The sequence below is a fragment of the Physella acuta genome, unplaced genomic scaffold (genome assembly GCF_028476545.2).
Source record: "Physella acuta isolate Inbredline_101_S28 unplaced genomic scaffold, ASM2847654v3 ptg001502l, whole genome shotgun sequence".
Taxonomy (NCBI): domain Eukaryota; kingdom Metazoa; phylum Mollusca; class Gastropoda; family Physidae; genus Physella; species Physella acuta.
The window spans coordinates 13,371-25,929 of NW_026733017.1; the positions used below are offsets into that span (position 1 = coordinate 13,371).

Genomic DNA, 12,559 nt, shown 5'->3' on the forward strand with positions numbered 1-12,559 from the left:
GGGAACCACTGATCTAGATTCTAGATCTAGATACATGATTGTACAGCAGACCTCCATTTTTAATAGCTTGCATTATTTTAGCAATGCGACAGGATTTTATCAATATGCGTTATCTTCACAAGACAACCATTAGACCTGCTCGATTTTTGCATAGTTAATTATAGATCTAGAACTCGAAATATCAAGGCGAAGATCATTGATATTTCAGAGTTGCTCACCCTGCATTTTGATGAATGCTGGGTAGCGCCATCTTGTTTACAAAGTGTAATCGCCTACCGACGGAGAATGTGATTGAATTTTTTAGCCGTATGTTTCTTTTTTATGGGACCGTTTAGCTTTCCTAATCAAATTGTCTTGGTTTCGTAAAACTGATTTATTGATTGACCGGCTAAGTGCAATATTCATTTAAATAAGAAAATGTCATCAACAAAGAGGAAACAAATCAAAGTCAAGGCTGTTGCGCCGAAGCTAAAATTATTCAGAGCTAATGAACCTCTTCTGAGTGTGTTGATGTGGGGTGTAAATCACACGGTGAGTTAATTTTTTAACTTATTAAAGATCATTACTTCATTTAGATCTACATTTGAGGGCCTATGGTTTACTTGTTACATAAACTGTAGTCAGTTCACAGTACAACACAAACCACTTCCTGCCAGCTCCTGGCCAATAATTTAACTAACTGACAGTTCTGTAAAACTATGAATAGTATAAAAATATTGATAGGTCTTGCCCTAGACTGCCTAGAACACATCCTTGCCCATTAGAGAGTGACTTGAGTGGACACTAGATCTAGATCTAAAACTTATTGGCCCAATGAAATTTTTAACAAATGGGGATTTTTATTGATGAGTGTCATCAGCAGATAATACTTAGAACTTAGAATCTTCTTAAAAAGGGGCGAGGCTGCTGGTTCTTTTAGTTAACTAAATTCAAAAATATAGACTCAAAGCTTGCTAATGTCAAAGCTAACCCCAACTCCAGTCCTACCATATGCCTAACCCATATTTCTAACCATAAAAATTATAGATATTTCAACACTACTATTACTACTAACAACATAACAAACCCATTTTTCAGAAAAACCTCTGTATCCTCAGTTATCCAAACAATAAATTTTTAGCTTATGTACGGCTAATTTTCACATTTCAAGTTCAATATTAGGCCTATTATTATATTAATTAGGGTCCTAGGGCTTTGGCCTTTTTATTTTATATAGAGTAGGCCTGGCTTATAATTATATTTTATTATATTAGTTGTGGCGTGTAGTTTTAGTTTATTTATTAAGCTTGTTAGCTATCTGACTAATTTTTAATTATGTTATAAAGGAAGAGTCTTTAGTTAGACATGCATTGAGAAGACAATATTGAAATTTAAAAACTAAGTGTCAAATGTTCTCAATTTCCATTTCAGACAAAGTTAAAAAGAAAAGATTGATAATGATTGTTAATTAGCTCGACAGATTGATTTACTTTATTAACTGTTTTTCTACATCACTTGTGGGACATCAAAATAAAATTAAGGGACAGTGAGTGACTGGTAAAAAGAAAGCACCCCAACCTTTACATATTGGGGGGAATAATTATTTATAAATGGGGGTGAAGGCACAAAATTAATCTGTCTAGCATAATACTATCAACTAATAATTATAAATATAGAATCAATGTCCTGATTAATTTAATGGTAACCTGTAAATAAAAAAATAAATAATGTTTTGTTAATTTCTTATCTAAGTTTCCTTTTTAACTGAACAGCTGACTTGATTTGGAATAAAAAAACAGTTTTCATCTCAATGCAAAGGTATAATAAAAAAAAAATTCAGCATACTTGATTAAAAGCAGCACTACAAAAATAATTATTTGAAATTTGTATTTAAATTTAAGATTGATGACATCATACATTATAATGATCTTTGTCATACTTATTTTTCTACTGAGGAGAACACAAAATATTGTTTTAATGTAATTTTGACTGAGTAAGCATTTTAACAATGACTTTAAAAATCAGTGAATTCAAAATAAATGCAAGGCATAATGACCACAAGAAACTGAGAATATAAACCAGTTTAACTTAAATGTTATTTGTAGACTTAGTTGTCAAATTACTTTTTCACTATTTTTGGCGATATAAAATGAATGAGTTGTATATTTAACAAAATTATTTCAGTCTGTAAATTAGTTTGGACCATATATGCTATGCTTAGTTAACTTGTAATTGATATACTTTGAAATGGAATAAGTTAGCTTAGGAATAATAAAACAGTTGTAAAATGTAAAAAAAGTTGTAAAAAAAGTTGTAAAATATTACGTTCGGCTTAATAAAAAATCATTGCTGCCAGAGCCATATCTGACTATCTACATTACTACAATCATTTAAAATTATTTAGCGAAGCACTGTCACAACCTTTGTCTCTGGCACTACTCTGGCACTATCCCTAGACTAAAGTTAAAACTCAACAGTCAGTCTGTAAACTGATTCATCTGGTGACATTGTTTTAACCAATGTTAGCAGCTGATGGTGGGTCTAATAGTTGGTAAACAGACAGATATTACTTCTACCATCCTGCCTATCTTACCATGTAGGTAGAATTAGAATGGCATATGTTACTAGTCTAGGCTATCTAGGTTACTATCATCAAACTGGTCAATACTTATTATTGTTATTACTAGTTAGAATGTTTAAGCTTAATGACAAGATTTTTATATATGGGAAGGTTATAGAAAATTTGCTGTAGTCGAATTAAAAATAAGATCTATAAATTCTAGACCTTAAACTATAATATTAAAAAAATACTTGCAGTATCTTTAAATGTTTAATTAAATGGTATCTTTAAATATTTAATTAAATGTTATTAATAATCTTCTTTAAAAAGTTATAAAATCAGTTGATGCTGGTAATTATTTTTCAATATAAACAGCTATCATAAAATTATTTTATTTTTTAAGCTAATTCTCACCAATGTAGAAGTTTCTTATTGTCATACCACCAACAGCACCACTAAATTAAAAAAAAAAAACTTAGCTATATAGTCAACAATACGTGTGACTTGATACTTGATTTTATTCAGGATATTTTAATCTTACTTCCCAGTGTTATTATTTTAATTAAAAGATCAGATTCAGCATTTCTCTACCAAAATTGAACAGTTTTTCCAACATTATAACTATAGTTATGAGCAAATTAACTTGCCACTGATTTTTTTCAGCTCAGAATACTTGAGCTGGTAACCTTGGTAACTGCAATTATTGATATTTTTTATGACAAGCCCTCCTTAAAAGATCAATAAGCATAAAATAAAATGTAATGTTTCATAACTAATAAAAAATTCTAAAGTATTTTTGTAGGTGTGTGTGTGAAAATTACAAAACTGAGCTTTTTTGTACTTTTTTAAGTCTTATTTTTTTAAAAAAGAACTTATAAACTATAATCAGCTCCAGATAAGTGTAATTTGCTTTTTAACATGTATTTTTTTTTTCTACATTTTAATAATATTTTTAACTACAGGTGAACGGCCTAAACCATGTCAAACTAAGTGTGATTTTGATGCCAGGTATCAATTTCTTATATCTAATTTTTCCACAGGTTAATGAGCTGAACCATGTCAATTTAAGGGTCATGTTGATGCCAGATGATTTTAAATCTTACAGTAAAATCAGGGTGGATAATCATATGTATAACAAGTGAGTACTTTTCATGCTACATTCTATCAAAGTTGCAGTATATCAGGCATTTCTTAAGGGGCTAAATTAAAATAGTTTTGATTGTCTTAAAGTTATAACAATTGAAAAACTGAACTCCCATCTTTTCTTGAAGTAAGATCATTGTACTGTAAAAAGATCGCTGAACAAGAGTTGTTTGTGTGGGGTGTCTACTTGATTTAGAAGAAACAGAATTAATTAATTAAATATAGTGGTGTTGTATCTAGAACTTCAATATTGGTTTACTCTTACATCTTTACAATACTTAAATACAAACAAAAGTAAAAAATCTGATAGTTATTAAATTCAGTGTAATAATAATCTTGAAACAAAAAAGTATAGGCATATTGAAAACATTTCTTGAGAGACCAGTAAATTCCTTTTATTGTAAGTTCTAAACCTCTTCTGTAACTTACATTATGAACCTGACAGCATGCAAACAATCATATAGATATCATATAAAGCATGCTCTTTGCTCCTTTTTATCGCCCTTAAAGTCTCAACTCTTCCAAATTTTTTATAGGTATTTAGAAAAAATGTATAATTGTACATTTTTTAAATCTGAAAATCCTTGTTCATATTACTTCCCTTGTTAAATGAGATGTTTGATTGGATTTTGGTTGAAAGAAATTGACCTATACTTTAGAGTTCACATTTTTGGGTTGTGAATCTTTGAGACTTTTTCTTTTTGAATCTTCTGACAAAATATAGGTGTAACATAACCATGCATAATTATATCAGATGTAGATGTAAAATTTTAACATAGCTTTGTTTAGAAAAAAAACTTTCAATTGTATTCCCCTCTAGACCTCGCTGCATTTTTACAAGAAAGTTATTATTGGTAATACAATTGTATCTAAACAGATAAACAAAGCTTCTGCCCAGAAAGTGTGGGGGGCTTCATCAAAACTTCACTGCTTGTGGGCTATTTGATTTCTTGTATTGCATTTTCTTGATGGCCATGATCTTGTTTGGATTATAAGATTAGCTTTTTTCAGTCTAAAAATAAATTCCCGAACACAAGAAGCTCCAAGGTCCATGAAGTAAAAAACTATCAGATGATTGCTTCTTTCTACTTTTAAAAAAGAATTAGTTTTTTTATGCTATCAATCTAAAATATTAAAATATTTCAGAGATAATATGCCAAGCAGATTCAAAGTAAAAGAGTACTGTCCCATTGTGTTCAGAAATCTACGAGAAAGGTTCGGATTAGATGATGTGGACTATATGGTAACCATTTTGTTATTGCAAATTTATTTAGCCTTTTTAAATCTATGGCATAAGGTTGCTTATATCATATGCTTGTTATTTTATTCTGTATTTAAAATGTGAGGGTATATGTAGAGCATAATAAAATAATACTTATTACAATGATGTTTTTTTTGTTTTTTTTTGCTGATAAACTGTCTTTTATTATAACCGGTATCAGTAGGAATTAAACTCTTATATATACTGTACTATTCTGCAAAGGGTTTTTAAAGTTCTAATAAAGTAAATGATATAGTTAGGAAATTAAAGAATAGTAAACTAAAAGATTTTGATTAAATAAGATATTCGCCATATCTTTGTTTAGCTTTAGTGTAACATGTGTTTATATTTGTAAAGTGACCACCTAAATTGAATTGTTTTTGTCTAGAATTCCTTGTCGAAGCAGCAGCCAATGTCATGTGATTCACCTGGAAGAAGTGGCGCCCGCATGTTAGTCTCTCGTGACAAGAAATTCTTTATAAAGACTCTGGTCTCAGAAGAAGTAGAAATGATGCATCACCTCCTTAAACAATATCATCAGGTATGTCATGGTGTTGTCTAGACAAGATACAGCACATAGCTTCATTGCTCCCTGTAATCTGGGTGGCTGTACTGTAGTTTAATACATATTAGCCTGTTCAAGACATTGTTGAGCACACCTCGCACTACTTATGTTTTGTGCTCATGAATTTTTTTCACAGAAGAAACATTGCTGGCCAAACGTTAAAAAAATTTCTTCCTCAGCTGCCAGAAGACAGGACTGTTTTGTTCATAACAAAAGGCTTTAGTTAAGATAATGAAAAAATAACATCTAAAATTCTTGAAATATTTTTGCTGTTGATATTACTAGATCATATACATAATAATCAAATTCTTATTCATTTATTCCATTTGATAGAAGATAAGACGTGGATTTTACAAAGTGTATTTGTTCAGTGTTGCTTTTTTAAATTAGAAAATTAACATCTAGTGATAAAGGAATAAATTGTGTAAAATAAAATAATGACTTTTGGCTTCAGTTAGAAAATTTACAATTGTAACTGGTAGAAAAACTTATGTTGCCACTTACCAAAAGCACTTCTGGCACCATGGCCAGTGCTCTTACTAAAAGATTTTGTGCCATATCTGATGCGCAGGGTGGTAAAGGGTTAAGCAATATGAGAATATACATTCTAAAGTTTATAAGTAGTGCTTCACATCTATTTCATGTTATGTAAAAGATTATCTTGAATTCTATCATTTTAACTAACTGAATAAAATGTACTTTAGTTTTATTAAATTATGTGTTACAAAAATTGACTGATAAGATAATTAGGATTGTCTATAAAAAAAAACAATGCTAGAAAATGTAACTAATAATTTTTATAAAAGCGCTGAAAAAGAACCTTCAGAAATGAAAATCATGTACACACTAAATGCCTATGTACATTCTAGCATTAAACACATTTTCTATTGTAGTGGTCTTTTTTTTTTTAAACATTGAATGTTCATGTAAACAGTGTTTTCTCCTTTCAGTATATTGTAGAATGCCATGCTCAAACATTATTACCCCAGTACCTAGCCATGTATAGGATTACAGTCAATGATGTGGAAACCTATGTTGTTGTTATGCGCAATGTGTTCAGCCCTCGTCTCTCAATACATAAAAAATATGACCTTAAGGTTAGTCTTTTCTCTTTTTGATTTATTAGAACTATATTACATATCACTTTCTTTTTTTATTAAATTTTAAAAATGCCACATCATGTATAGAGGTTAAAAATATTAATCTAACCCAATTCTTTAGAATTAAAAAAAATGCATACCTTACATATTACATGCTAGATTTCACTGCTTGTTTGGTTTACTTTCAAGCAAAATAAAATTCTATCAAATTCCTTGTTTGATAAAAATTTCAAATTATTTTTTTCTAGGGATCAACTGTAGACAGAAAAGCTAGTGAAAAAGAAAGGGTAAGTTTTTTTTTGTAGAGAAATCTTTGAGTGTGCTGCTTTTTATCACACCTAGCTATGCACCTGATACATAAATCCAACCCTAAGTCTAATGATATGGTTATTTTTTGTGACATAAAACCGTAGTGTATTTCAAAGATCAGCTGTAACAAGGCATGCAAACAATGGAAACAATAATGAAACTATCCACCCCACCACCTCTGGGACCTAATCACATCCAAAACATAACAAATGGTGTTTCAATAGACTTGGTAAAATGAAAACATTAAGATATGCATGCATTCAACTATAATTTTTCTGTTTTCTACTTTTATTCTGATTTAAATATATATTTTTAACCATGGTGGTCTATTTAATATCTTCCTATGAATATTTCAGTTAAAAACCTTACCCACGTTTAAAGATAATGATTTCCTTAATGATGGTGCTAAAATTCATATTGGACCAGAAGAGAAGAAGAAGTTGTTAGAGACCTTGCAAAGTGATGTAGATGTAAGACTACATTTCTTTTAATTTTCAAATACATATTTGGTATCGGGTTTAAAGTATTTTTATATCATGTTCTTAAAAACAACAATGAGATTGTTTATTGAATCTCCACAAATATTTCTAAAGTTTATGTTGTTTTTATTTCAGTTTTTAAGTAGCCTTCACTTGATGGACTATAGTCTTATAGTAGGCATCCATGATAGGGATCAGGAAGATGAGTCTGGGATCAACTTTGCCATGCCTTCTGGTGCTGATGAAGAGGAACAAGAAGAGGATGATGTGGAAGCTGGTGGTTCAATAGCTGGAGGTGGAGACCAGGTACAGCTTCTCTCATTCTTTGGTGGTGCTCACTTTCAAATAACCAAACTTTTTCTGTCAATATCTTAAATCATTACCTGTTCATTTTATAGCAGGCAAATAGTATTTACTCCCTTATTACAAAAAAATCACAACAATAGTTGTAAATTATTTCAAAATGCAAACTTGATGTAACAAATGTTATTTTAATTGTATACATTTCGTTGGTTTGTAATACATTTATAATACATTTGCCCACCCATTAACTGAATTTTGAAGCTAAATTACAAAAAAGTGTATCTTATTCAACATGCATAGTTTGTGCATAGCCAAAAACCAAAAACTTTTTGATTTGAAAAAAAATGAAATCAATGTGGATTTTTTTTTCGACATCACTTTTTAATGGAAATTTATTTAGCTTAGCCAAGCATCAGCTGTGCTCATATTCCTCATTAGTGCTTAAAACAATTATTGTTTAATATAAGATGACTATTCGTCACCATTGTCTTAAAGGGAAAGAAATGTCTTTAGTCATGATGGGAGCCACAGCATTGCTAAGCTTTATCAACCATTTATAAGTTGTATTTAGAGCTTTGTGGAAGGCTATTCTCTGTTGAGGCCCAACAGTTCCTAGAGGGCTATCACTAATATTTTTGTTATGGTGAATCTTTGATGAATTGAAGCTAATAGCTCAATTATTGTATGTTACATGCAGTGGAATATATTGTGTTTATTGTACATGTATGACATCTTCTGTCACATAATTGTAGAAGAAATATTTTTGTACAATAAGTAAAGGATGTAAAATGTTGTATTTGACCAGGGAGAATACGAGGATGATCCAGATGGGGCTCCTAGTCCTCCAGACTCACCCCAGCCTGTCACTCCAATGCCTCAGTTCCTAGGAGAGTTAGACCCTGATCTAGAACGTTATGGTGTTCTTAGCAGTGAAGGTATTGACATTTTGTTTTCAATTTAATTTTGGTTACTATTTTCACAAATTTAATACAATGGCTCAAATGTTCATATAGAAGTCCATGTTAATGCATGAATTGTATTTTGTTTCCCAGAAAGTGGAAAACGTGAAGTCTACTTCATGGCCTTAATAGATATCCTGACCAAGTATGGCATGAAGAAGCGCACTGCCCAGGCAGCTAAAACAGTCAAACACGGCGCAGGTGCTGAAATTTCAACCGTACACCCAGAACAGTATGCAAAAAGATTCATGGACTTCATCAGCAAGTGTGTGGAGTGAAATCCTGAGCCACTGATGTCTGTCTGTGTGTGTGTGTGTTGTTCTAGTCAACCACGTCAGCACTTGTTACACAATTCATAGCTGGTCACATCTTAGTGGTGCCACTCTAATGATTGCATTTTGTGGGGGTAGGCTCTAGTTTTTAACACTAACTACATTTCACACCATGCTTCTAAAGCTCCTTATAATGTAAAGCATAAAAAAAGGGCTTTAATTTATTCAGTTGACCGTACGTGGGATTCTAAAAAAAGTTCAATCCAAAATGTATCGTGCATGCATGAAAATACTCTTCTCATTCTTTACACTACACTAATGTTATTTTCAGCTCACAGCACAGTATCATGTATTGTTTTTGCTTCTATCCCCCACATTATAAAGAATCAGTATTAGTACATTTGTCAGTACAAGCAATGCAGATTGTATGCCTCTAGGTATATTATATTAGATCTAATTTGTATTACCTTAAAAAATGAATGTTTTCAGGTGTAAACTTATTTATTTCTATATATCCTAACAGCTAATTTTTGTTTCATCAGCTCCCACTTAAGAGAAAGTTATTTGCCTATTTGCAATAGAAAGTATCACATTTTTTTATATGTATGAATGTTCTTGATAATGTATAATCCAATATAACCATACATGATTTTTTTGTAATGACAATTTTTTTTTCAAACATTTTTTCTTGCAATTTAGACTTAGCCATAATCTTTGTAGTTTTAATTTCATTACACAAATGATTGCCTCCTTTATGGGAATTTATAAAGATATTTTTTTTCAATGAATTTATTTAAACACTCAGAAAGAATTAAAATAATTTGCATACACCACCGGAACAGCATAAATTGGCCATAAACAATGCATCAAAATAAAATGGCAATACTTGTTGCTTTAAATTTAAAGTATTGAAGGAAGATGTGTCTAATTGGTAGGATTATTAGAATTGTTGAGCACTTGTAGTGTTGGAAAAGCTATAGTTTCTTTGTTTTTATTAATGAGAGCAATTGTATATGTTAGACACGTGCACAACCAAGTGACCACTGCCACATCAAGGATATGTGCATGTTTGATACAGTGTATAGTTTCTTATGTCTAAAGCTATCCATTGGACTGTCTGGTGTTTTATAATCTTGACCACCTTGTGTCAGATGGGGGAAATCAGAGCTGGGCTTGTCTCTAGCCTGTTATAGATCACTGGTTTGACCAGTGTCCAGTGACTTGACCACCCTGTGTCCAGTTGACCACTAGACTGTCCAGTAACTTGACAAGTGCCCAGTGGCTTTACCACCCTGTGTACAGTGACTTGACCACCCTGTGTCCTATAGACCACTAGACTGTCCAGCGACTTGACCACCCTGTGTCCTATAGACCACTAGACTGTTCAGTGACTTGACCACCCTGTGTCCAGTTGACCACTAGACTGTCCAGTAACTTGACCACCCTGTGTCCTATAGACCACTAGACTGTCCAGTGGCTTGACCACCCTGTGTCCAGTTGACCACTAGACTGTCCAGTAACTTGACCACCCTGTGTCCTATAGACCACTAGACTGTCCAGTGGCTTGACCACCTGTGTCCAGTTGACCACTAGACTATCCAGTGACTTGACCACCCTGTGTCCAGTTGACCACTAGACTGTCCAGTGACTTGACCACCCTGTGTCCAGTTGACCACTAGACTGTCCAGTGACTTGACCACCCTGTGTCCTATAGACCACTAGACTGTCCAGTGGCTTGACCACCCTGTGTCCAGTTGACCACTAGACTGTCCAGTGACTTGACCACCCTGTGTCCTATAGACCACTAGATTGTCCAGTGACTTGACCACCCTGTGTCCTATAGACTGCTTGACTGTCCAGTGACTTGACCACCCTGTGTCCTATAGACCACTAGATTGTCCAGTGACTTGACCACCCTGTGTCCTATAGACCACTAGACTGTCCAGTGACTTGACCACCCTGTGTCCTATAGACTGCTTGATTGTCCAGTGGCTTGACCACCCTGTGTCCAGTTGACCATTAGACTGTCCAGTGACTTGACCACCCTGTGTCCAGTTGACCACTAGACTGTCCAGTGACTTGACCACCCTGTGTCCAGTTGACCACTAGACTGTCCAGTGACTTGACCACCCTGTGTCCTATAGACCACTAGACTGTCCAGTGACTTGACCACCCTGTGTCCAGTTGACCACTAGACTGTCCAGTGACTTGACCACCCTGTGTCCTATAGACTGCTTGATTGTCCAGTGGCTTGACCACCCTGTGTCCAGTTGACCACTAGACTGTCCAGTGACTTGACCACCCTGTGTCCAGTTGACCACTAGACTGTCCAGTGACTTGACCACCTTGTGTCCAGTTGACCACTAGACTGTCCAGTGACTTGACCACCTTGTGTCCAGTTGACCACTAGACTATTCAGTGACTTGACCACCCTGTGTCCAGTTGACCACTAGACTGTCCAGTGACTTGACCACCCTGTGTCCTATAGACCACTAGACTGTCCAGTGACTTGACCACCCTGTGTCCTATAGACCACTAGACTGTCCAGTGACTTGACCACCTTGTGTCCAGTTGACCACTAGACTGTCCAGTGACTTGACCACCCTGTGTCCTATAGACCACTAGACTGTCCAGTGACTTGACCACCTTGTGTCCAGTTGACCACTAGACTGTCCAGTGACTTGACCACCCTGTGTCCTATAGACCACTAGACTGTCCAGTGACTTGACCACCCTGTGTCCTATAGACCACTAGATTGTCCAGTGACCTGACCACCCTGTGTCCTATAGACCGCTTGATTGTCCAGTGGCTTGACCACCCAGTATGTTGCCAGCACTCAGACTGTCGTAGAGCATAATGTCACTGACCTACAAACTAGAGCAGCTACGGCTGGTCTTGTGTACTAGTAGATGTTTTTTTTATTTCACCACTGTGATTATTACTGTAATCATTTATTTATTTACATGTTTTAATACTCGCCATTCCTGTCATTAACAATTTGCTTGGTAATAAACAATAGTTTGTTTTGTTTTATTCATGCAGACCATGCTTTGTTTAGTCCAAGAAAGTTGATTTCACGTATCTGCACAATGTTTACAGATTTAGATAAGGTGTAATTGTAAACCTAATGTCCAATAGATGAAAATTTTGTCCAAACAATGTGTGTCCAACTAGATCTCTTAGTAGATTTTTCATGATAGATCACAGGCATTTCTGTTGTTAAATTAACAAATGTGTATGGTTGCAACATTTGAATTGTAAGACCACCAAGCAGATTGATACTGTTAGACCACAAAGCAGATTTGTATGGTTAGATTGCAGATATCTGTAAGCTGTAGTGTACTGTTGCTAAGCTACTCACTCAATGTACTGGATCAACTGTATAACTGAGGTTTTTGTTCTATGCACTCGGTTCAGTGTGAACGTGGTTCTATACTTTTGTTGTCCAATTTGTCACATGACCTCTAGCAGGATGCTTCCCCCCGCCCCCCGTGCAGTGGAAGTTGATGACCTCCAGGTCCCCACCCCTAGGAGTTGATGACCTCCAGGTCCCCACCCCTAGTAGCTGATGACCTCCAGGTCCCCACCCCTAGGAGCTGATGACCTCCAGGTCCCCACCCCTAGGAGTT

At 34.2% G+C, this 12,559-nt stretch overlaps 1 protein-coding gene across 1 annotated transcript; it reads left to right on the forward strand.

Annotated features, from left to right (window-relative positions):
• The first annotated feature begins 230 nt into the window (after positions 1-230).
• On the forward strand, positions 231-10,756 carry LOC131928434 (phosphatidylinositol 5-phosphate 4-kinase type-2 alpha). Its single transcript, XM_059284467.1, has 10 exons — positions 231-531; positions 3,580-3,677; positions 4,829-4,925; positions 5,332-5,484; positions 6,459-6,605; positions 6,857-6,895; positions 7,274-7,387; positions 7,532-7,702; positions 8,505-8,634; positions 8,752-10,756. The coding sequence occupies exons 1-10, from the start codon at positions 418-420 to the stop codon at positions 8,934-8,936; spliced, it is 1,248 nt and encodes a 415-aa protein (XP_059140450.1). The 5' UTR covers positions 231-417; the 3' UTR covers positions 8,937-10,756.
• Positions 10,757-12,559: the final 1,803 nt, after the last annotated feature.